Here is a 23929-nt window from a genome sequence, read left to right as displayed (position 1 = left end):
GAATACAAACCAAAGTCCTATGACAATCTCCAAGTCTCTTTGTGATCTAGCCCTTTGCTTCCCATCTCATGTATACTATTCCCTTTGGACAGACAAAGTATCTCTTATTTCACATTTGGAACCAGCAGTGCTTCAGGTTCTTTCAAATTTGAGGAAATTTGCATATACATGATAAAATATCTTAGAGGTGGGGTCCAAGCCTCAACATGAAATTCATATTGCTTTTATATAAACCTTATACACACAGGCTGAAGGTTTTTTGTTTTGTTTGTAGTACTGAAGACTGAACTCAGGGCCCACATTTGCCAAGCAAGTCCACATTTGCTAAACAAGTGTTCTACCACCATCCTGTTTTCTGCTGTTGTTGTTGTTTTGTGGGGTTTTTGTTTTTTGTTTTTTGCTTTTTGAAGACAGGGTCAAGCTCAATTATTGAGGCTGACCTCTAACTTCCAACCACCCTTGCCTAACCCGCCCAAGTAACTGAGATTACAGACATGTACTACCACACCCAACTCTAAAAAGTAATTTTATACAATATTTTTAATGTGTCTGTGTTTTGACTTCAACTCAATACACGAGGTCAGACGTCAAAGTTTTTCATGGATGGCATTATGTTGGTGGTCAAGACTTTCAGAATTTGGATTTTAGATTTTTGAATTAGGTATGTTCAACTAGACATCCTTCTCCAGCTAAAATGACAGCTTGCTTTCCCTTAAACATGCTAAACACACTCCTCTCCAGCCTTAGAGCCTTGTAGTTTGGTTCAAGTGACACTTCTCCCAGGTTTATGCACAACTTGTTCACTCACATCAAAGTCAAAAGTTACCATATCAGGGAGATTTTTTCTTCACCTATGTGAAATAACAACTCCCTATATACACTGTCACTCTCAACCCTTTTATCTGCTTTATTTATCTTCTTAGCATCCACCAGCACTTGACATACAATATAATTATTTAACTGTTTTCTGCCTATCTTTCCCAAGTACTGACAAACAAGAATCACAAGAGTACAATTTTGATTTATTCAAAAAGCATCATTAAGGGATCTTCAGGGCCACCTATATTTCTCGCGGATGACACCAAACCGCAGTCCCCATCTACCAAGGTTTTGGGATGCCTCTGCCGCCATCTTGGATTATCCCAGACACTGAGGCCACCATCTTTAGTTGAGGCGGCTTCCATCCTGGGACACCTGCTGGAGACTAGAAGCTCATTATCAAGGTACATATAGGCGAGCTGCTGGGGCGGCCACCAACTTGGGATGTGGCCACTTACATCAAGGGATAGCAGCCAGGTCCTGAAAGATCATCACCAAGGGCCCTACAGACTTGGTTGCATCTGCGGTATCCCTGCTAGGTGTGATAATAGCCACCATCTTGCTGCAGATGGAGGAGAAAGCCTTGCAAGGGGTCGGTAGGTGGGAAAATGGTGTGAGGGCATCTTGATCTTGACTTGTCCAGCCAACCAGCACAGCACCCACTAAGATCCCAGACACAACTCGGGAGCACTTCTTGGGACCAGAAATCAGCCTGGTCCATGACTCCACCAAGCACCTGGTCCCGCTGGTTTGGCAACCAACAGAACCCTCCGGCTTCTCAATCCCCATTCTCCTAACCATCCACTGGCCACCCACCAGCCCAGTGCCTGCAGCTAAGTGGCTGGTACACAGCTTTCAATGCCTGATCCTGATTTGCCCAATACAGAACAATTTTCAAAGATAGGCACATAGGACCACCAGGGAGAGAGGTTCCTGACTGGGAGGACGAAAGGAAAGGGAGAGGAGATAAACAATTTAGAGACTAAGTTATAGAACAGGAATTGTGGGGTCCACAAGTGAGGAAAGGGGCTAGGTCCAGGCTCCTGCATCACACAAGTGGATGCCAAAGGAGAGTCCTGGGGAAGAGTCTTCCAAGGGACTAGCAATTGCTATACCCTGCCTCCAGTAGTCCCACCTCCAAATCTAATCCTCCTACCTTAGTAACTGTCATGATCCTGAGGGGGGAATTACCAGCAAACTCCAGACAACGCTGCTTCTCAGAAGAGAAGGGAGGCAGACAAGATACTGAACTCCAACAGAAACAACTATTCAATTTTGCTTCATGACTCTTTTTAAATCTTTTCCCCATTTTTTTTCTTTTTTCTTTTTTTATTTCCCACTCTCACATCCCCATCATCTCTGAAACCAAGTACACATCCTGCATCACTCTACTGAAGACTGGGAGATTTGAAGAGTATAGTATAGTTGTGTTGCAGATTTTTTTTTTAATTTTTATTTTTATTTCTTATTTTTTAATTTTTCTAACTCTATTTTTTTCTTATTTATCTGTTTCCTCGGAGTCTCTCTCCCTTTTCTCAGGCTAACAACTAACTTCTTTAGGTTCCACTTTCACTCTTTCTGTGATCTAGTACCTCTATATTCTCACTTCTTATATCATTAACATTACCTCCTAAACCCCCATCTTCTTTGTCTAAATTGTAGACCTAGGGGGGCCAAGATGGCGGACTAGAGGGCGGCTGCATTTCACGGTGCTCCAGGACGCAAGATTCAAAAGAGGAGATAGTGACAGACTTGGGACCAACGCAAAGCTGCCGGGTGAGTCTCTCCTGTTGGGGAGGCCTCCCGGATGGGGCGGTAGCCCCGGAAAGCAGGGAATTTGTGAAGTGGAGTTGCTCGGCGAGACGCCCCTCCCCCCCCCGGCTGGAGCGGTAAACACGGACAACTGGGATCATCGTAGAGGAGGCGGCTCAGCATAGCGCTTGGACTCGAGCAGCCGCTGGGGCTCCGGGCGGCTGCCTGGGGAGGAGCTGCGTGGCGAGCTGTTTGGACCCAGAACAACCGCTTCTGAACACCGGGGGGGGGGGGGGGGGGGGGGGGTGTGCCCAGAGGAAGAGGAGGAGCGCGGCGGGACGCTTGGTCTAGGAGTGACTGCATCAGAACCACAGGTGGTTGCCAGAGGAGGAGCTGCGTGGTGAACTGTTTGAACTCAGAGCGAGCGCTCCTGAGTGCCGGGAAGTTGCCCGGAGGAGGAGGAGGAGCGCGGCGTGTTGCTTGACCTGGGAGTGACTGCATCAGAGCCGCGGGCGGTTGCCGGAGGAGGAGCTGCGTGACGAGCTGTTTGAACTCGGAGCAGCTGCTCCAGAACACTGGTGGCCAGCCTGGAGGAGGAGAGCGGTGGGACGCTTAGTCTGGGAGTGACTGCATCAGAACCACAGGCAGTTGCCAGAGGAGGAGGCGAGTGGTGAGTTGATTGGACTAAAAGCGACAGCTCCTGAACACCGGTGGCCTGCCTGGAGGAGGAGCGTGGTGAGTCACCTGGTCTCGGAGACACCGCTCCTGAACACCCGGGGGGCTACCCCAAGGAGGAGGAGGAGGAACAGGGCGGGTCACTTGGACTTGGAGTGACTGCCTAGGACTACGGGTGGTTGGCGGGAAGAGGAGACCCGAAGTGAGTTGCTTGGAATCCTAGTGACTGCGTCAGAAACCGGGCGGCTGTCCGGAGGAGGAGGTGTGTGGCGGGTCTCTGGGTCTCGGAGCTATTGTACGGGGCTCCAGGTGGTGGCTCAGGGGAGGGGCTGCATAGCCAGGCGATTGGTGCAGAGGAGGGTCCCGGGAGCTAGGTGGCTTCTTGCTGGAAGAGCCGCACAGAGACACGCCTAGGGGCGGAGCAAAGTTTCCAGGGCGGCGGGCAGACTCTCTGGGAGAGGCAGCCTAAGGAGACTCGCCTGCGAAGGGTGAGGCTCCCAGGCCCAGGACTTAGGTCCGGGCCCCTGGGATCGTTGCAGAGGAAGACAGCCCAGCCCAGGGGGTAGTTGTAGATTGAGGGGAACCTCTAGGAGGGCAACTGACCAGCAAGACGTCCCCACCGAGTGACTCTTCCCAGCCGGGGGAGGTTTTCCCACAGGGACGGTAAAGCCAGAGACATAGGCACAAACAGGCCTTGCCCAGCCCGCAGTCTAGTTCCCCATTGGATGACCATTGGTCAACAAGTGGAGGCACCTCTGCCCACTAGCAGGGAATATACGCCACCTGAGGGTTACCACACCTAGAGAGGCAGCTTCTTCGTGGAGCTCTGCATTATCAACCTCCTCCAAGACTTCAGGCTACTGAAGGATAAGAGGGGATATACTAGCAATCTTCAGGGACATTATAAGTGGATAGAGGAAATCTGCAATAGCTTAATGACCCACTGATTCCTGAACAATATGAGAAAACAAGGGAAGAAAATGCCCCAAACAAATCTAGATGTTACATCAATAAAATCCAACGACAGCATGGCAGAAGAAATGACAGAAAGGGAGTTCAGAATGTACATAATTAAAATGATTAGGGAAGCAAACGATGAGATGAAAGAGCAAATGCAGGCATTGAATGATCGCACCAATCGACAGTTAACAGAGCAAATTCAGGAAGCAAAAGATCATTTCAATAAAGAGTTAGAGATATTGAAAAAAAACCAAACAGAAATCCTTGAAATGAAGGAAACAATAAACCAAATTAAGAACTCCATAGAAAGCATAACCAATAGGATAGAACAGCTGGAAGACAGAACTTCAGATATTGAAGACAAAATATTTAACCTTGAAAACAAAGTAGAACAAACAGAGAAAATGGTGAGAAATCATGAACAGAATCTGCAAGAACTATGGGATATCATGAAAAGGCCAAATTTGAGAATTATTGGGATTGAGGAAGGCTTAGAGAAACAAACCAAAGGAACGAACAATCTATTCAATGAAATAATATCAGAAAATTTCCCAAATCTGAAGAATGAAATGGAAAATCAAGTCCAAGAGGCTTATAGGACTCCAAATACACAAAATTACAACAGACCCACACCAAGGCACATTATAATGAAAATACCTAACATACAAAATAAAGACAGAATTTTAAAGGCTGTGAGAGAAAAGAACCAAATTACATTCAGGGGGAAACCAATACGGATATCAGCAGATTTTTCAATCCAGACCCTAAAAGCTAGAAGGGCCTGGAACATTTTTCAAGATCTGAAAGAAAATGGATGCCAACCAAGAATCTTATACCCAGCAAAACTTACCTTCAAATTTGACGATGAAATAAGATCATTCCATGATAAACAAAAGCTAAAAGAATTTACAAAAAGAAAGCCAGCATTACAGAACATTCTCAGCAAAATATGTCATGAGGAAGAGATAAAAAACAAAGAAACAAATCAGCAAAGGGAGGAATTATCCTAAAGGAACTGTCAAATAAAGGAGGAACCAAGATGTGTCAAAAATTTTAAATATGAACCAAATGACTGGGAATACAAATCATATCTCAATAATAACCCTGAATGTTAATGGCCTGAATTCATCAATCAAAAGACATAGACTGGCAGATTGGATTAAAAAGAAAGATCCAACAATATGTTGCCTGCAAGAGACTCACCTCATAGAAAGAGATACCCATAGACTAAAGGTGAAAGGATGGGGAAAAACATACCATGCACATGGACTCAGCAAAAAAGCTGCAGTATCCATCCTCATTTCAGATAATGTGGACTTCAAGCCAATGTTAGTTAGAAGGGATAAAGAAGGACATTTCATACTGCTTAAGGGAAGCAGAAATCAGCAAGATATAACAATCATAAACATCTATGCCCCAAACAGTGGCTCATCCATGTATGTTAAACAATTCCTTCTCAATTTTAGAAACCAAATAGACCATAACACAATAATACTAGGTGATTTTAACACGCCTCTTTCACCACTGGACAGATCTTCCAAACAAAAATTGAACAAAGAAACCATAGATCTCAATAACACAATCAATAATTTAGACTTAACAGACATTTATAGAATATACCATCCAACCAAGAGCGAATACACTTTCTTCTCAGCAGCACATGGATCCTTCTCTAAAATAGACCATATATTATGCCACAAAGCTAATGTCAGCAAATACAAGAAGATACAGACACTACCTTGTATTCTATCAGATCATAATGGATTGAAGTTACAAATTAATGAAAGAGTAAAAAACAGAAACTACTCCAACACCTGGAGATTAAACAATATGCTACTATATGATGAATGGATAACAGAAGATATTAGGAAGGAAATTAAAAAATTCTTAGAGGTAAACGAGAACAAAGAAACATCATATCAAAATCTCTGGGACACTATGAAAGCGGTACTTAGAGGAAGATTTATTTCATGGAGCGCATTTAATAAAAGAAGTAAAACTCAAAAAATAAATGACCTAACACTACAGCTCAAAGCCCTAGAAAAAGAACAGACCAACACCAAAAGTAGTAGAAGACAGGAAATAGTTAAACTGAGAGCTGAAATCAACGAAATTGAAACGAAAGAAACAATACAAAAAATTGACAAAATAAATAGTTGGTTCTTCGAAAAAATAAACAAAATTGATAAACCTTTAGCCATACTAACAAAGAGAAGACGAGAGAAAACCCAAATCACTAAAATTCGGAATGAACAAGGAAATATCACAACAGACACAACTGAAATACAAAACATAATTAGAAGCTATTTTGAAAATCTATACTCCAACAAAATAGAAAATTTCGAAGACATCAACAGGTTTCTAGAGACATATGAATTGCCTAAACTGAACCAGGAGGACATACACAATTTAAATAGACCAATTTCAAGTAATGAAATAGAAGAAGTCATCAAAAGCCTACCAACAAAGAAAAGTCCAGGTCCAGATGGGTTCTCAGCCGAGTTCTACAAAACTTTTAAAGAAGAGCTCATTCCAATACTTCTCAAAGTATTCCAGAAAATAGAAGAGGAGGGAACTCTCCCAAACTCACTCTATGAAGCCAATATTACCCTGATTCCTAAACCAGACAGAGACACATCGAGGAAAGAAAATTTCAGACCAATATCCTTAATGAACATCGACGCAAAAATTCTCAACAAAATTTTAGCAAATCGCATACAAAAACATATTAAAAAGATAGTGCACCATGATCAAGTGGGTTTCATCCCAGGGATGCAAGGTTGGTTCAACATCAGGAAATCAATAAATGTCATTCACCATATCAATAGACTTAAAGTCAAGAATCACATGATTATTTCAATAGATGCAGAGAAAGCATTTGATAAAATACAGCACCCCTTCATGCTCAAAACACTAGAAAAAATAGGGATAGTGGGAACATTCCTTAACATGGTAAAGGCCATCTACGCTAAACCCATGGCTAATATCATTCTAAATGGTGAAAAACTGAAAGCATTCCCTCTAAAAACTGGAACAAGGCAGGGATGCCCTCTTTCACCACTTCTTTTCAATATCGTCCTTGAAACTCTAGCCAGAGCAATTAGACAGACCAAAGAAATTAAAGGGATACGAATAGGAAAAGAAGAACTCAAACTATCCCTATTTGCTGATGATATGATGGTATACTTAGAGGAACCAGGAAATTCCACCAGAAAACTTTTAGATCTCATAAGTGAATTCAGTAAAGTAGCAGGATATAAGATCAATGCACATAAATCTAAGGCATTTTTATATATAAGCGATGAATCTTCAGAAAGAGAAATTAGGAAAACTACCCCATTCACAATAGCTTCGAAAAAAATAAAGTATTTGGGAATCAATCTCACAAAAGAGGTGAAAGACCTCTACAATGAGAACTACAGAACACTAAAGAAAGAAATTCAAGAAAACCTTAGAAGATGGAAAGATCTCCCATGTTCTTGGATAGGAAGAATTAATATTGTCAAAATGGCCATACTACCAAAAGTGCTATACAGATTCAATGCAATTCCAATTAAAATCCCAATGATGTACCTTACAGAAATAGAGCAAGCAATTATGAAATTCATCTGGAAGAATAAAAAACCCAGAATAGCTAAAGCAATCCTTGGCAGAAAGAGTGAAGCAGGGGGTATCGCAATACCAGATCTTCAACTCTACTACAAAGCAATAGTAACAAAAACGGCATGGTATTGGTACCAAAATAGAAAGGTGGATCAATGGTACAGAATAGAGGACATGGACACAAACCCAAATAAATACAATTTTCTCATACTAGACAAAGGGGCCAAAAATATGCAATGGAGAAAAGATAGCCTCTTCAACAAATGGTGCTGGGAGAATTGGAAATCCATATGCAACAGAATGAAACTAAACCCCTATCTCTCACCATGCACGAAACTAAACTCAAAATGGATTAAGGATCTCGGAATCAGACCAGAGACCTTGCATCTTATAGAAGAAAAAGTAGGTCCAGAGCTTCAACATGTCGGCTTAGGACCAGACTTCCTCAACAGGACTCCCATAGCACAAGAAATAAAAGCAAGAATTAATAACTGGGATAGATTCAAACTAAAAAGCTTTCTCTCAGCAAAGGAAACTATCAGCAATGCAAAGAAAGAGCCTACAGAGTGGGAGAAAATCTTTGCCAATCATACTTCAGATAGAGCGCTAATCTCCAGAATCTATAAAGAACTCAAAAAACTCTACACCAAGAATGTAAATAATCCAACTGACAAATGGGCTAAGGAAATGAATAGACACTTCACAGAAGAAGATATACAAGCAATCAACAAACATATGGAAAAATGTTCAACATCTCTAGTAATAAGAGAAATGCAAATCAAAACCACCCTAAGATTCCATCTCACCCCAATTAGAATGGCAATTATCAAGAATACAAGCAACAACAGGTGTTGGCGAGGATGTGGGGAGAAAGGTACAATCTTACATTGCTGGTGGGGCTGCAAATTAGTGCAGCCACTCTGGAAAGCAGTGTGGAGACTCCTTAGAAAACTTGGAATGGAACCACCATTTGACCCAGCTATCCCACTCCTTGGTCCATACCCAAAGGACTTAAAATCAGCATATTACAGAGATACAGCCACACCAATGTTCATAGCTGCTCAGTTCACAATAGCCAGATTGTGGAACCAACCTAGATGTCCTTCAATTGATGAATGGATATAGAAAAAGTGGTATATATATACAATGGAATATTACTCAGCCATAAAGAATGATAAAATTATGGCATTTGCAGGCAAATGGATGAAACTGGAGAATATCATGCTAAGTGAGATAAGCCAATCTCAAAAAACCAATGGATGAATGATATCGCTAATAAGTGGATGATGACACATAATGGGGGGTGGGAGGGGTTAGTGTTAGGTTTAGAGTTAGGGTTAGGGAGGGGGCAAGAATGGGGGAAGGAAGGACTGTATAGAGGGAAAAGAGGGGTGGGAGGGGTGGGGGGGAAGGGGAAAAAAATAAAACAGAATGAATCAAACAACATTACCCTATGTAAATTTATGATTACACAAATGGTATGCCTTTGCGCCATGTACAGACAGAGAGGCAACATGTGTCCCATTTGTTTACAATTAAAAAAAAAAAAAAGAAAGAAAGAAATTGTAGACCTCATTACAAACCTATTGTTTATGCTACAGATAATAATCAAACTCACCATTTCAGATTATACGACAATACTATTAACATCTTAATAGGGGCTACTTGGTTTAAGGCTGCATATTGTTTGTATTGGGTGCTGTTAATATTTACCTCCACCTTAAAGGTAAGGTATTGGTATCGGAAACCAGCAGGGATACTATAAACCTAATGTGGGCAATGAATGATCACTCCAATGAACAGTTAAAAGAGCAACTGCAGGAAGCAAAAGATCATTTCAACAAAGAAATAGAGACTCTGAAAAATAAACCAAACAAATCCTTGAAATGAAGGAAAAAATAAACCAAATAAAAAACTCAATGGAAAGTATCATCAACAGACTAGATCACCTGGAAGACAGAACCTCAGACAATGGAGACAAAATATTTATCTTGAAAATGAAATTGACCACACAGAGAAAATGGTAAGTAATCATGAACAAAACCTCCAAGAATTATGGGATAACATGAAAAGACCAAATTTAAGAATTATCAGGACTGAGGAAGGCACAGAGATACAAACGAAAGAAATAAATATTCAAGCAATAATAGAAGAAAATTTCCCAAACCTGAAGAATGAAATGGAAAATCAAATACAGGAGGCTTACAGGACACAAAATGTACAAAATTACAACCGATCCACACCAAGGAACATTATAATCAAAATGCCCAACATACAAAATAAACATAAAATTTTAAAGGCCTTGAGAGGCAAGTATCAGATTACATACAGGGGGAAACCAATATGAATATCAGATTTCTCAGCCCAGACTCTAAAAGCTAGAAGGGACTGGAACAACATATTTCAAGCATTGAAAGAATATGGACGCCAGCAAAGAATCTTATACACAGCAAAACTTACCTTCATATTTGACAATTAAATAAACTTCTTCCATGATAAACAAACATTAAAAGAATTTACAAATAGAAAGCCTGCACTACAGAACATACTCAGCAAAATATTCCATGATGAGGAAATGAAAAACAGCAAGGAAAGTCAGCAAAGGGAGGAACAACACTAAAGGAAAAGCCAATCAAAGGAGAAACCAAGTCAATTTAAAAAACAAAAATAAGCCAAAATGACTGGGAATACAAATCATATCTCAATAATAACCCTGAATGTTATGGTCTTAACTCATTAATCAAAAGACAAACTGGTGGATTGGATCTTAAAAAAAGACCCAACAATATGCTACCTTCAAGAGACTCATCTCATACAAAAAAAGACATCCACAGAGTGAAGGTGAAAGAATGGGAAAAAACATATCACTCACAAGGACTGCGTAATCAAGCAGGGGTTTCCATCCTCATATGAGATAATATGGACTTCAAGCAAAAGTTAGTCAGAAGGAATAAAGAAGAACATTTCATACTGCTTAAAGGAAACCATAAATCAACAAGACATAACAATCATAAATATTTATGTCCCAAACAAAGGAGAAACTTTGTTCATCAAAAAAACACTTCTCAATTTCGGGTATCAAACAGACACAACACAATAATACGGGGGGGGGGGGACTTTAACACAACTCTAACCACTGGATAGATCGTCCTAGCAAATACTGAACAAAGAAACCACAGAATTCGAAAATACAATCAATAATTTAGACATAACAGACATATATAGAATATTCCATCCATCAACAAGTGAATACACTTTCTTCTCAGCAGCACATGGATCCTTCTCTAAAACAGAACATGTGTTATTCCACAAAGTAACTCTTAGCAAATACAAAAATATAGAGATACTACCTTGCATTCTCTCAGATCATAATGGAATGAAGTTAGAAATCAATGATAAAATTAAAAATAGAAACTACTCCAACAGCTGGAGACTAAATAATATGATACTGAATGATGCATGGATAGCAGAAGACATCAGGGAGGAGAAAAAACAAAATTCTTAGGGGCTGGGGTTGTAGCACAGTGGTGAAACACTTGCCTCATGTGTGAGGCACTGGGTTCGACCCTCAGCACCACATAAAAATCAAATGAAAAAAGGTACTGAGTGCATCTACAACTAAAATGCTTTTCGAGAGTTTCAAGATGACGGCCTAGAGGGCGGCTGCATTTCATGTTGTTCCAGGACGCAGGATTCAAAAGAGGATATAGTGAGATACTTGGGACCAGCTCAAGGCCGCCAGGTGAGTCTCTCCCGTTGGGGAGGCGTCCCGGATGGGGCAGTAGCCCCGGAACGCAGGGAACTTTGTGAAGTAGAGTTGCTTGGCGAGACGCCCCTCCCCCCACTGGAGCAGTAAACACAGACACCTGGGATTATCGTAGAGGAGGCAGCTCAGCACAGCGCTTGGACTCGGAACAACCACTGGGGCTCCGGCCGGCTGCCTGAGGAGGAGCTGCGTGGCGAGCTGTTTGGAGGCAGAACAACCACTTCTGAACACCGGGGGGGTTGCCCGGAGGAAGAGGAGAAGCTCGGCGGGTCGATTGGTCTAGGAGTGACTGCATCAGAGCCACAGGCGGTTGCCAGAGGAGGAGCTGCATCGCGAGCTGTTTGGACTCAGAACAACCGCTTCTGAACACCTGGGGGTTGCCCGGAGGAAGAGGAGAAGCGAGGTGTGTCGCTTGGTCTAGGAGTGACTGCATCAGAGCCACAGGCGGTCGCCAGATGAGGAGGCGAGTGGTAAGTTGATTGTACTCAAAGCGACCACTCCTGAACACCAGTGGCCTGCCTGGAGGAGGAGCGCGGTGGGTCCCTTGGTCTCGGAGACACCGCTCCTGAACACCCGGGGGGCTACCCCAAGGAGGAGGAAGAGGAACAGGGCGGGTCACTTGGGCTTGGAGTGACTGCCTAGGGCTACGGGCAGTTGGCGGGAGGAGGAGATGCGAAGTGAGTTGCTTGGGCTCCTAGTGACTGTGTCGGAAACCGGGCCGCTGTCCGGAGGAGGAGGTTTGTGGCGGGTCTCCGGGTCTCGGAGCTATTGTACGGGGCTCCAGGTGGCGGCTCAAAGGAGGGGCTGCATAGCCAGGCGATTAGGTGCAGAGCAGGGTCCCAGGAGCTAGGTGGCTTCTTCTGGAAGAGCCGCACAGAGACACGACTAGGGGCAGAGCGAAGTTTCCAGGACTGCGGGCGGATTCTCTGGGAGAGGCAGCCTAAGGAGACTCGCCTGCAGAAGGTGAGGCTCCCAGGCCCAGGAGATAGGTCCGGGCCCCTGGGAACGCTGCAGAGGAAGACAGCCCAGCCCAGGGGGTAGTTGTAGATTGAGGGGAACCTCTAGGAGGGCAACTGACCAGCGAGACGTCCCCACCGAGTGAGTCTTCCCTGCCGGGAGAGGTTTTCTCACAGGGACGGTAAAACCAGAGACACAGGTACAAACAGGACTTGCCTCAGCCCACAGCCTAGTTCCCCGTTGGATGACCACTGGTCAACAAGTGGAGGCACCTCTGCCCACTAGCAGGAAATATATGCCACCTGAGGGTCACCACCCCTAGAGAGGCAGCTTCTTTGTGGAGCTCTGCATTATCAACTTCTTCCAAGACTTCAGGCTACTGAAGGATAAGAGGGGATATACTAGCAATCTTCAGGGACATTATAAGTGGATAGAGGAAATCTGCAATAGTTTAATGACCCACTGATTAATGAACAATATGAGAAAACAAGGGAAGAAAATGCCCCAAACAAATCTAGATGTTACATCAATAGAATCCAACGACAGCATGGCAGAAGAAATGACAGAAAGGGAGTTCAGAATGTACATAATTAAAACGATCAGAGAAGCAAACGATGAGATGAAAGAGCAAATGCAGGCATTGAATGATGAGATGAAAGAGCAAATGCAGGCATTGAATGATCGCACCAATCGACAGTTAACAGAGCAAATTCAGGAAGCAAAAGATCATTTCAATAAAGAGTTAGAGATATTGAAAAAAAAACCAAACAGAAATCCTTGAAATGAAGAAAACAATAAACCAAATTAAGAACTCCATAGAAAGCATAACCAATAGGATAGAACAGCTGGAAGACAGAACCTCAGATATTGAAGACAAAATATTTAACCTTGAAAACAAAGTTGAACAAACAGAGAAGATGGTAAGAAATCATGAACAGAATCTGCAAGAACTATGGGATATCATGAAAAGGCCAAATTTGAGAATTATTGGGATTGAGGAAGGCTTAGAGGAACAAATCAAAGGAATGAACAATCTATTCAATGAAATAATATCAGAAAATTTCCCAAATCTGAAGAATGAAATGGAAAATCAAGTCCAAGAGGCTTATAGGACTCCAAATACACAAAATTACAACAGACCCACACCAAGGCACATTATAATGAAAATACCGAACATACAAAATAAAGACAGAATTTTAAAGGCTGTGAGAGAAAAGAACCAAATTACATTCAGGGGGAAACCAATACGGATATCAGCAGATTTTTCAATCCAGACCCTAAAAGCTAGAAGGGCCTGGAACAACATTTTTCAAGGTCTGAAAGAAAATGGATGCCAACCAAGAATCTTATACCCAGCAAAACTTACCTTCAAATTTGACGATGAAATAAAATCTTTCCATGATAAACAAAAGCTAAAAGAATTTACAAAAAGAAAGCCAGCATTACAGAACATTCTCAGCAAAATATTTCATGAGGAAGAGATAAAAAACAAAGAAGCAAATCAGCAAAGGGAGGAATTATCCTAAAGGAACTGTCAAATAAAGGAGGAACCAAGATGTGTCAAAAAATAAATAAATAAATAAATAAAATTTTAAATATGAACCAAATGACCGGGAACACAAATCATATCTCAGTAATAACCCTGAATGTTAATGGCCTGAATTCATCAATCAAAAGACATAGACTGGCAGATTGGATTAAAAAGAAAGATCCAACAATATGTTGCCTGCAAGAGACTTACCTCATAGAAAGAGATACCCATAGACTAAAGGTGAAAGGATGGGGAAAAACATACCATGCACATGGACTCAGCAAAAAAGCTGCAGTATCCATCCTCATTTCAGATAATGTGGACTTCAAGCCAATGTTAGTCAGAAGGGATAAGGAAGGACATTTCATACTGCTTAAGGGAAGCAGAAATCAGCAAGATATAATAACAATCATAAACATCTATGCCCCAAACAGTGGCTCATCCATGTATGTTAAACAAATCCTTCTCAATTTTAGAAACCAAATAGACCATAACACAATAATACTAGGTGATTTTAACACGCCTCTTTCACCACTGGACAGATCTTCCAAACAAAAATTGAACAAAGAAACCATAGATCTCAATAACACAATCAATAATTTAGACTTAACAGACATTTATAGAATATACCATCCAACCAAGAGCGAATACACTTTCTTCTTAGCAGCACATGGATCCTTCTCTAAAATAGACCATATATTATGCCACAAAGCTAATGTCAGCAAATACAAGAAGATACAGACACTACCTTGTATTCTATCAGATCATAATGTATTGAAGTTAGAAATAAATGAAAGAGTAAAAAACAGAAACTACTCCAACACCTGGAGATTAAACAATATGCTATTATATGATGAATGGATAACAGAAGATATTAGGAAGGAAATTAAAAAATTTTTAGAGGTAAACGAGAACAAAGAAACATCATATCAAAATCTCTGGGACACTAAAATGCTTTTCAAAAAATTCTTAGAGTGGGTTGGGCAACTAGCTCAGTTGGTAGAGTGCCACATGCACAAGGCCCTGGGTTCAAAACCCCAGCACCACAAAAAAAAAAAAAAAAAAATTCTTAGAGGTAAAGGAGAACAACATTACAACATATTAAAATCTCTGGGACACTATGAAAGCAGTACTAAGGTGAAAATTCATTACATTGAGCTCATTCAATAACAGAATAAAAAGTCAACAAATAAATGACCTAACATTACATCTCAAAGCCTTAAAAAAAGAAGAAATCAACAACAAAAAGAACAGATAAACAACTACAAGACAGGAAATAATTAAAATCAGAGTTGAAAACAATGAAATTGAAACAAAAGAAACAATTCAAAAAATTGACAAAACAAAAAGTTGGTTCTTTGAAAAAATAAACAAAATTGATAAACCCTTAGCCACACTAATAAGGAGGAGAGAAAACTCAAACTACTAAAATTTGTGATGAAAAAGGAAATATCACAAGACACTATAGAAATACAAAACATAATTATAAGATATTTTGAAAATCTTATACTTCAACAAAATAGAAAACCTCAAAGACATCGACAGGTTTCTAGAGACATATGATCCACCCAAACTGATCAGAAGGACACACACAATTTAAACAAATCATTTCAAGCAATGAAATAGAAGCCATCAAAAGCCTACCAACCAACAAAAGCCTGAGACCAGACAGATTCGCAGTTGAGATCTACAAGACCTTCAAAGAAGAACTAACATCAATACTCTGCAAAGTATTTCATGAAATAGAAAATGCGGGAACCCTTCCAAACTCATTTTATGAAGCTAGTATCACCCTGATACTAAAACCAGACAAAGACATATCAAGGAAAGAAAATTTCAGACCAATATCCCTGATTAAAATAAGTTCAAAAATTCTCAACAAAATTCTGGCAAACCGCATATAAAAACATATTAAAAAGATAGTGCACCAAAATCAAGTGGGGTTCATCCCAGGGATGCAAGGTTGGTTCAACATCCAGAAATCAATAAAGGTAATTAGACTTAAAATTAAGAATCATATGGGGCTGGGGAGATAGCTCAGTTGGTAAAGTGCTTGCCTTACAAGCACAAGGCCCTGGGTTTGAACCCCAACACCGCAAAAAAAAAAAAGAGAAAAAAAAAAAAGATTATTTTAATAGATGCAGAAAAAGCATTTGATAAGATACAGCATCTCTTCATGCTCAAAACACTAAAAAAATTAGGGATAGTGGGAACAAACCTCAACATTATAAAGGTTATCTATGCTAAGCCCACAGCCAACATCATTCTAAATAGAGAAAAATTGAAAGCATTCCCTCTAAAAACTGGAACAAGACAGGGATGCCCTTTTGCACCACATTATTCAACATCATCCTTGAAACTCTAGCCAGACAGATCAAAGAAATTAAAGGGATATGAATAGGAAAAGAACTCGAACTATCACTATTTTTCCACATGATTCTATATTTAGAGATCCAAAAATTCTACCAGAAAACTTCTAGAACAAATAAATGAATTCAGCAAAGTAGCAGGATAAAAATAAACACACATAAACCAAATGCATTTTTATTCATAAGTGATGAACCCTCTGAAAGAGAAATTAGGAAAACTACCCCATTCACAATAGCCTCAAAAAAAAAAAAAAAAAACTTGGGAATCAATCTAACAAAAGAGGTGAAAGACCTTTACAACAAAAATGGCAGAACACTAAAGAAAGAAATTAAAGAAAACTTTAGAAGATGGAAAGATTTCCCATGTTCTTGGACAGGCAGAATTAATATTGTCAAAATGGCCGTACTACCAAAAGTGCTATACAGATTCAATGCAATTCCAATTAAAATCCCAAAGACACATCTCATAGAAATATAGAAAGCAATCATGATATTCATTTGGAAGAATAAGAGACCCAGAATAGTCAAAGCAATCCTTAGCAGGAAGAGTGAAGCAGGAGGCATCACAATACCAGACCTTAAACTATACTACAAAGCAATGGTAACGAAAACAGCATGATATTGGCACCAGAACAGACATGTAGACCAATGGTACAGAATAGAAGACACAGACACAAACCCACGTACAGTTTTCTCATACTAGACAAAAGTGCCAAAAACATACAATAGAGAAAAGATAGCCTCTTCAATAAATGGTGCTGGGAAAACTGGAAATCCATATGTAGCGAAATGCAATTAAACTCTCTCTCTCACCCTGCTCAAAAGTCAACGCAAAATGGATCAAGGACCTAGGAATTGGACCAGAGACTCTGCACCAAATAGAAGAAACAGTAGGCCCAAATCTTCATCATTTTGGCTTTGGACCAGACTTCCTTAACAAAACTCCAAAGCGCAACAAATAAAATAGGAATCAATACATGGGAAGGATTTAAACTAAAAAGCTTTTTCTTAGCAAAGGATATAATAATGTGAAGAGAGAACTTACAGAGTGAGAGAAAGTCTTACCATACACACTTCAGACAGAGCACTAATCTCCAAAATTTATAAAGAACTCAAAAAATTTTATACTAAAAATACAAAGAACCCAGTCAATAAATGGGCTAAGGAACTGAGCAGACACTTCACAGAAGAAAATACACAAGCAATGAAAAAATGTTCAACATCTCTAGCAATTAGAGAAATGCAAATCAAAACTACTCTAAGATTTCATCTCACTCTAATTGGAATGCTCTTACCAAGATTATAAGCAACAACAGATGTTGGTGAGGATATGGGGGAAAAGGTACATTCATACATTGCTGGTGGGACTGCAAATTGGTGCAGCCACTCTAAAAGCAGTATGGGGTGGGAGGGGTTAGCGTAAGGGTTAGGGTTAGGTTTAGGGTTAGGGATAAGGAGGGTGGTAAGAATGGAGGAAGGAAGGACTGTGTAGAGGGAAAAGAGGGGTGGGAAGGGTGGGGCGGAGGGAAAAAAATAACAGAATGAATGAAACAACATTGCCCTATGTAAATTTATGATTACACAAATGGTAAGCCTTGACTCCATGTACAAACAGAGAAACAACATGTATCCCATTTGTTTACAATAAAAAAAAAATAGGAAAAAAAATAAAAAATAAATTAAAAAAAGCAGTATGGAGATTACTCAGAAAACTTGGAATGGAACCTCCATTTGACCCAGTTATCCCACTCCTCAGTTTATACCCAAAGGACTTAAAATGAACATACTACAGTGATGCAGCCATATCAATGTTTACAGCAGCTCAATTCACAATAGCTAGATTGTGGAACCAACCCTAGATGCCCTTCAATAGATGAATGGAGAAAGAAACTGTGACACACACACACACACACACACACACACACACACACACACATAATGGAATATTACTCAGCCATAAAGAAGAATAAAATTATGGCATTTGCAGGTAGATGGATGGTGTTGGAGGATATCATGCTAAATAAGTCAATCCCCAAAAAAACCCAAAGCCCAAATGTTTTCTCTGATAAGTGGATGATGATACATAACAGGTGGAGATGGTAAGGGAACAATGTAGGAATGTTGGATTATGTAGAAGGAAATGAGGGGTGGGGAGGGGCCATGGGGAATGAAAGCTAAAGGAATGAGATGAATATCATCACCCTATGTATGTGTATGATTACATGAATGGTGTCATCGTGTACAACCAGAGAAATGAAAAGTTGTACTCCATTTATGTACAATGAATCAAATGTATTCTGCTGTCATGAATAACCAAATAAAACACATTTTTTTTAAAAAGCAGCATTAAGATGAGCAACTGGCATTTAGTCTGGTACACAGTTGCTGAATGACTAAGTCACAAGTCATTTTTCTAAATGTTTAATAAAGATCAGCTCATTTGATTTTTTTAAATTATATTATGAAGATGGACTGGGATACAGCTCAGGGTAGAGCACTTGCCATGTGCAAGGTCCTGGGATTCATCCAGAGCATAGCCCCCCAAAAAAGCCAGTACTTTTTTTTTTTTTTTTTTTTTTTTTTAGTTATAGATGAATACAATAAGTTTATTTTATTTATTTACTTTTATATAGTGCTGAGGATCAAACTCAGCGCCTCACACACACTAGGTAAGTACTTTACCACTGAGCAACAACCCCAGCCTGTGAGTCAGTCTTATTACTAAAAATAAATTTTGAAATTACTACATATGAGGAATAAAGTAACTCATTCCTTTGAGTTTATACAAAAATCAGAGGAATTGGGAAAACAACATAATTTCTTCAACTCGTTTTGTGGTTACTCAGTTTTTTTTACTAATAATAAACATGAAAGGTTCTGAGTAAAGACTCTTTAAAACTTACGGTGCAATAATGGCTCTAGCAGGTCTTTTTGTTGACTGTACTTGTGAAAGCCAACCTTCTAGCTGTGCATTCAGCTGCGGTCCTATAAAAACACAAAGAGTAAAACTGGAGTCAGCAAAGCAAGGTACTACAGATAACCATGCATGGCACAAAGCCCTCAATGAATCTATACAGTACTAAAATAAAATAGCTTAATAGGCAGTGGGATCATCCGTTTGGTTGCTAATGTTTGAATTTACCAACTGCAAGGTCTCTAGCAAGTCATATAAGGTTGAGAATCAATTAAACAAAACTTGTTTTATTTATTTACTATTTACAACTATCTACTTCAGAGCAACAAAGTGATTTACAATTTGAGGTGTTATGTAATCAAAATAGAACACAAAGCAGAGGACTCTAACTATATAAAGAAGATAATTAACTGAATATATTTTAGAGTATCAAAACCTGCCTTTAAATGATAAAATTATGGCATTTGCAGGCAAATGGATGAAATTGGAGAATATCATGCTAAGTGAGATAAGCCAATCTCAAAAAACCAAAGGACGAATGATATCGCTAATAAGTGGATGATGACACATAATGGGGGGTGGGAGGGGTTAGTGTTAGGGTTAGAGTTAGGGTTAGGGAGGGGGGCAAGAATGGAGGAAGGAAGGACTGTATAGAGGGAAAAGAGGGGTGGGAGGGGAGGGAGGGAAGGGAAAAAATAACAGAATGAATCAAACAACATTACCCTATGTAAATTTATGATTACACAAATGGTATGCCTTTATACCATGTACAAACAGAGAAACAACATGTATCCCATTTGTTTTCAATAAAAAAAAAAAGGTTAAAGAATTAAAAAAAAAAAAAAAACCTGCCTTTAGTTGGTCACTGAAATGATACCTATAGAAGTATTACCTCCCACACTCACTAATCTTTTCTTCCATCCCTCTTCAAAAGCTACTCCCATGATCAGATTATAACTATACCACCTCAAAATATCTCAATTTCAAACATCACATTTTCTTCCCTTCCTCTCTTTCCAGTTCATTCCCAGATATCTATTCACTCCAACAGATCCTACAACCTTACTCACTGTCCTTCATCCTCTCTTATTTCTTCACTTCTTACTAGTCTGAGACTCGATAAACTATCTCTATACTCATTCTTTAATCTATGGCCTCACTACTCTGTTCTTCTCTCCTTCCATCATAGTCAAAAAATAATTTAAAATCAACTTTCCACTTAACACAGTACTCCTACCTGAACAACTGAATGAGACTGAAGCAAGAAACACAATCTTATAAACACTTCTTTTAAAGTCTGTTTGTGTGGTGCTGAAGAGTAAACCCAGGGTCTCAACCATGCTAGGCAAGCACTCTACCACTAGGTTACATGTCAAGTTCTGACTTTAAAATTATAATCAGAAATTACAGTCAACCCCTAGCAATGCTCATGAATCATATCACATGAACTTAATTTGCTCTCTCATCTGTAAGATAAAGAATTATAAACCAGAAGTGGTGGTGCCCACCTATAAGCCCAAAGACTAAGGATGCTGAACTAGAAGGATCCCAAGTTGGAGAACCACCTCAAGAACTTCTCAAGACACTGTCTGAAAATAAAACTTAAATAAATCAGATGTGGTGGCATTCTTTTAATCCCAAAGACTCAGGAGGCTGAGGTAGAAAGAAAGATAACGAGTTTGAGGTTAGCCTTCGCAACTTAAACCCTGTCTCAAAATGAAAGGAGTTGGGGATGTAGCTCACAAACAGTTGGCAGTTGTAGCTCAGAACCCAGTTCCTGGGTTCAATTCACAGTACACAGAGGGGTGGGGCGCAGAGAAAGGGAAAAAGACTCTGTAATTACAGAGTCTTCTTTTGCCCTAAGTCTCAAATACCTTCTTCATTTCTTTCTCAGTTCTCATTTTTGTGAAGGCAAAACAACAAATGCAGGGTTGCCAATCATCCTTAATGGCCTAAGACTTTCCCAGTTTTAGCACTTGAAATACTGCATCCTAGAAAATCTCTCAGTCCTGGGGCTGGGGAGATAGCTCAGTCGGTAGAGCACAAGGCCCTGGGTTCGATCCCCAGCACCCAAAAAGAAATAAAATAAAATCTCTCAGTCCTAAACAAACATGGTTATTAGTAAACCTCAATTCAAAAATAACCTCCTCATCTTACCACCACTTACTCTGTTTTCCCTCCTGTTTCAACAAATTGTCCTTGCTCCTATCAAAACCTAAACACACTACCTACACATGAATCCCATTATGTTGTTCTTACTCAAGAATTCTACTCCCATAACTGTTCCTAGTCTCCTGCATCAAACTTGTCTCTTTGTCCTTGATCATTACCACTAGAATACAAATATGCATACCAGCACTGATTAATTTCCCTTCAACTACCACCCATTTCTCTGCCCACCCCCCTTTTTGGGGGGGAGTGCTGGGGATCGAACCCAGGGCCTTGTGCTTGCAAGGCAAGCACTCTACTGACTGAGTTATCTCCCCAGCCCCTCTGGCCCCCTTTAAAATAAATTTCTTTCAAGGGATGTTCTTATCTCCTATCCCCCATCCCTACCCATTTTGATTTAAAATTTTTAGGAAATGGGTATTATGCTGCCCAACTGAACCGAAACTCCTGGGTGCAGCAATCCTTCTGTTTCAGCCTCTCTCGTAGTTGGGACTACAGGCACATGTCACTGTATTAGGATTTCTTTTTAAAATTTTAACCATTAAATATTTAAACATTGCAAATGAATGTAGATAGTGAGTACCCAGGTACTCACTCCCCAAATTAATTAAATCTTAACATTCTATCTTATTAAAATCTTGTTTTATTAAGAAATAAAAGCACTATTTGCTAATTTCATTATATGTCTCCCTCCACAGAGATAGCCACTTTCTGACTTTGGTGTTTATCATTCCATTATTCTTATACTGTACATGTATCCATAAATAACATGTGGCATTTTTCCTGCATGTTTTTAAATGTTATAAAAATATACAACATATATTCCATCTACAACTTACATTAGTAATTGAATTCTATTTTTTAAAATTATTCAAGTTGATACACATGTAGTTCTAGATCAATTGTTTTCAATGTTGTATAGTATAATATTGTAAGAATACACCAAAATTTCTTACTCTTCTGTTCACAAATATTTTGGTTGTTTCCAACATTTCACTGAATAGACAACACTACAGTACCTTATGAACTTGTGTTAAACTTCTCTGGGAACAACCTAGAAGTATAAATACTAGAACAGAAGATATGCACATCTTTAACTCTACTAGAATTTTCCCATGCTAATTTTCCTACTAACGCAGCTAGATCAATTTACCATTCAGTATAAAAACAAATAAAAATTTTAAATATGAGGCTTAACTCTACTTTCCCTACCACCCCCTTTTCTTAGAGCATTTAAAAAAATTTATTGGCTCTTTATATTTATACATGACAGAATCCACTATAATTATGTAAGTATGGAGTATATCTCATTCTAGTTAGAATCCCATTCTTATGTATGTACATGATGGTGAGATTCACTGTTTTGTTTCCATATGTGTACATGGGAAAATTAAGTTAGATTTATTCCACTGTCTTTTGTAGTAGAGCATCTTCTTTCTTTCTTTCTTTTCTTTGTACTGCGGATTGAACCTAGGAATGCTTAACCACTGAGCCACATCCCCAGCCCTTTTTTATATTTTATTTAGAGACAGGGTCTCACTGAGTTGCTTAGGGCTGAGGCTGGCTTGGAATCTGCCACCCTCCTGCTCAGTTTCAGGCTAGGATTACAGGCATGCACATCATGACGGGCGTAGAGTATTTTCTTTTAAGACTCTATTGAGTTCTATCTGGGCCCCTTAAGAGAAGTGTGTATATCTTTTTAAAAGCTAAGTAAGACTTCAGCCAGCAACCCAGGTTTGCATTTCTCAAGGACCTAGTACCCATTTCTTTGAAATGAGATCATCAAGGAGGAGGATGTTCTCTATATCCCAGTTTCTGTAGGAGTATAGAAACCTAAGGGCAGCAGGCCACCTTGCTTTAAGTTGCACAATTTCCTATCATAATATAAAGATCATTTTCCTTAGGACAAAAGTCAATTAGTTGGTCACTCCAATTATCAAGTGAATTTAAGATGAACTGTGACAAATGGTATTATCCAGTCCTCTTGGGTGTTGTTGTTTATCCTGAGAACATAAATGTAATGGGTTGTTATCTGCTTGGCTATATAAGGATGAACTTTTTTTTTGGTATTTTGCAATCTTTTAGCACATTGCATATGATGCACATCACATTCCAGTTTCATGCTTATTCAATAATAGATTGTTTCCTTTCTCTTCTACTTTGAAGAAGTGTTTTCAGGGGGAAGCAAGAGACTTTGGTTTTAATTTTATTTCTCCAACACCAGTAATATTAAGTTAAAAGTTCCCTTTTTCCTTTATTCTTACCAATATTTCATTTCTTTATAATTTGTATTTCACTGATATTCACTGAGATTAAGCATATTCTTTTTTAAAAATATTTTAGTTGTAGAGAGACACAATACCTTTATTTTATTTATTTATTTTTATGTGGTGCTAGGCAAGGCACTCTACCAT

At 39.5% G+C, this 23929-nt stretch overlaps 1 protein-coding gene across 2 annotated transcripts in view; it reads right to left on the bottom strand.

Moving 5' to 3' along the window:
* The window catches only part of Memo1 (mediator of cell motility 1), a 133088-nt gene that overhangs the window by 64978 nt on the left and 44181 nt on the right, over positions 1–23929 (bottom strand). For both annotated transcript variants that reach the window (XR_007104579.1, XM_047521905.1), the window contains exon 2: positions 19336–19417. Coding sequence is in view for 1 of the 2 variants with exons in the window: in XM_047521905.1 (XP_047377861.1) it covers positions 19336–19417 (82 nt within the window). In the remaining variant the exon portion in view is untranslated. The remainder of the gene's footprint in view (positions 1–19335; positions 19418–23929) is intronic.

The sequence above is a fragment of the Sciurus carolinensis genome, chromosome 13 (genome assembly GCF_902686445.1).
Source record: "Sciurus carolinensis chromosome 13, mSciCar1.2, whole genome shotgun sequence".
NCBI classification, from domain to species: Eukaryota; Metazoa; Chordata; class Mammalia; order Rodentia; family Sciuridae; genus Sciurus; species Sciurus carolinensis.
This window is presented reverse-complemented; position numbering and strand designations above follow the sequence as displayed.